This window comes from Octopus bimaculoides, chromosome 25 (assembly GCF_001194135.2).
Source record: "Octopus bimaculoides isolate UCB-OBI-ISO-001 chromosome 25, ASM119413v2, whole genome shotgun sequence".
In the NCBI taxonomy this organism is placed as follows: Eukaryota; Metazoa; Mollusca; class Cephalopoda; order Octopoda; family Octopodidae; genus Octopus; species Octopus bimaculoides.
Window position 1 is genome coordinate 13,752,535 of NC_069005.1, and position 1,493 is coordinate 13,754,027.

At 38.6% G+C, this 1,493-nt stretch overlaps 1 protein-coding gene across 1 annotated transcript in view; it reads left to right on the forward strand.

Annotated features, from left to right (window-relative positions):
- The window catches only part of LOC128250781 (uncharacterized), a 7,705-nt gene that overhangs the window by 3,471 nt on the left and 2,741 nt on the right, over positions 1 to 1,493 (forward strand). Inside the window, exon 3 of the mRNA XM_052976697.1 lies at positions 880 to 1,022. Within this exon, the coding sequence (XP_052832657.1) occupies positions 880 to 1,022 (143 nt within the window). The remainder of the gene's footprint in view (positions 1 to 879; positions 1,023 to 1,493) is intronic.

Consider the following 1,493-nt stretch of genomic DNA (forward strand, 5'->3'; position numbering starts at 1 on the left):
ATGCCCACGATGCTGTATTATTCTTAACCTCCTGTGGATTCCTTTCAAACTGTCCATGCATTCTCATTTCAAGAAGGTTTCCTTTTCTCTTCTCCTCATCTCTTAGGTTAAACTCTGCCTTGCCCATCATTTCATCTGCATTTACACCCATATCTTTCGCGGCATATTGCAGCAGGTCTTCATCACTATTTATCAAATGCTTGGCAAGCGTTCTCCTTTCACTCCTTATACAATGGTCTATACTAATTAGTCCTCTGCCACCATTCTTTTTTGCCATATACCGCCTGTTTACGTTTGCTTTAGGGTGTAGTTCCCCATGCAGCGTCATCAACTTTCTCGTCCTTCTTTCCAGTGTTGATCTTTCCTCCTTAGTCCATTTGAGGATGGACACACTATATCTGACCACCGCAACTACCCAGATATTCATTGCGGTAATGAAATTTTTGGCATTCAGGTTGGATTTCAACACCATCTTCACCCTTTTTTGATACGCCTCGCTGACCTTGACTTTCATTTCCCTGTGTAAAATGTCATCCAGTTCCAAAATCCCTAAATAACTATACCCTAAATATCTATTATTATTATTATTATTATTATTATTATTATTATTATTATTATTATTATTATTATTATTATTATTATTATTATTATTATTCAACATAACTCCACAAGTCAGCAATGCCCGGACAGTGAACGAGAGCGTGCAGAACGGTTTCGTCACTCTGCGTGCACCTCAAATAAGTTCGTCTGACAGCCTGTAGAGTTTATTTCTAAGCGGTAGCACCCTATCATTGTTATTATTATTATTATTATTATTATTATTATTATTATTATTATTATTAACCATTGTTTTACCCTCCTATCTATTCTATTCCGCAGAGCGGAAGATTCTGGGAATTGGTTCCGAAATACAATTACGTTGGTGGAGCTTACTCAATCACACATTTCTTCCAAAATATCCCAAAAAGCTACGACACAACATTGACTGTTAATGACAAGGTGTACTTCGTGTCTAATAACAAGTGAGTAGTAACCCTTTTATTTTTTTTTTTTATTGTCTTATTTCTTCAAGCTGCTAGTCAGCGACCATGCTGGCATATTGCCACGGAGAGTCGCGTCGAACAAATTGCCGCCAGTATTTATTTGAAGTCTGCGACTTATTCTATCTCTCTTCTTTTTGCCGAACCGCTTGCTTAACAAAACAACATCGGAAGTAAAGTAGTGGAGGGACAAATACAAACACTAAAACACGCACAGAAACACACACATACACACACACACACACTCTCACTCACACACACACACACATGCTCACTCACAAACACGCACACATGTTATTTCTTTATTGCCCACAGAGGGGTAAACATAGAGGGGACAAACAAGGACAGACAAAGGGATTAAGTCGATTACATCGACCCCAGTGCGTAACTGGTACTTAATTTATCGACCCTGAAAGGATGAAAGGCAAAGTCGACCTCGGCGGAATTTGAACT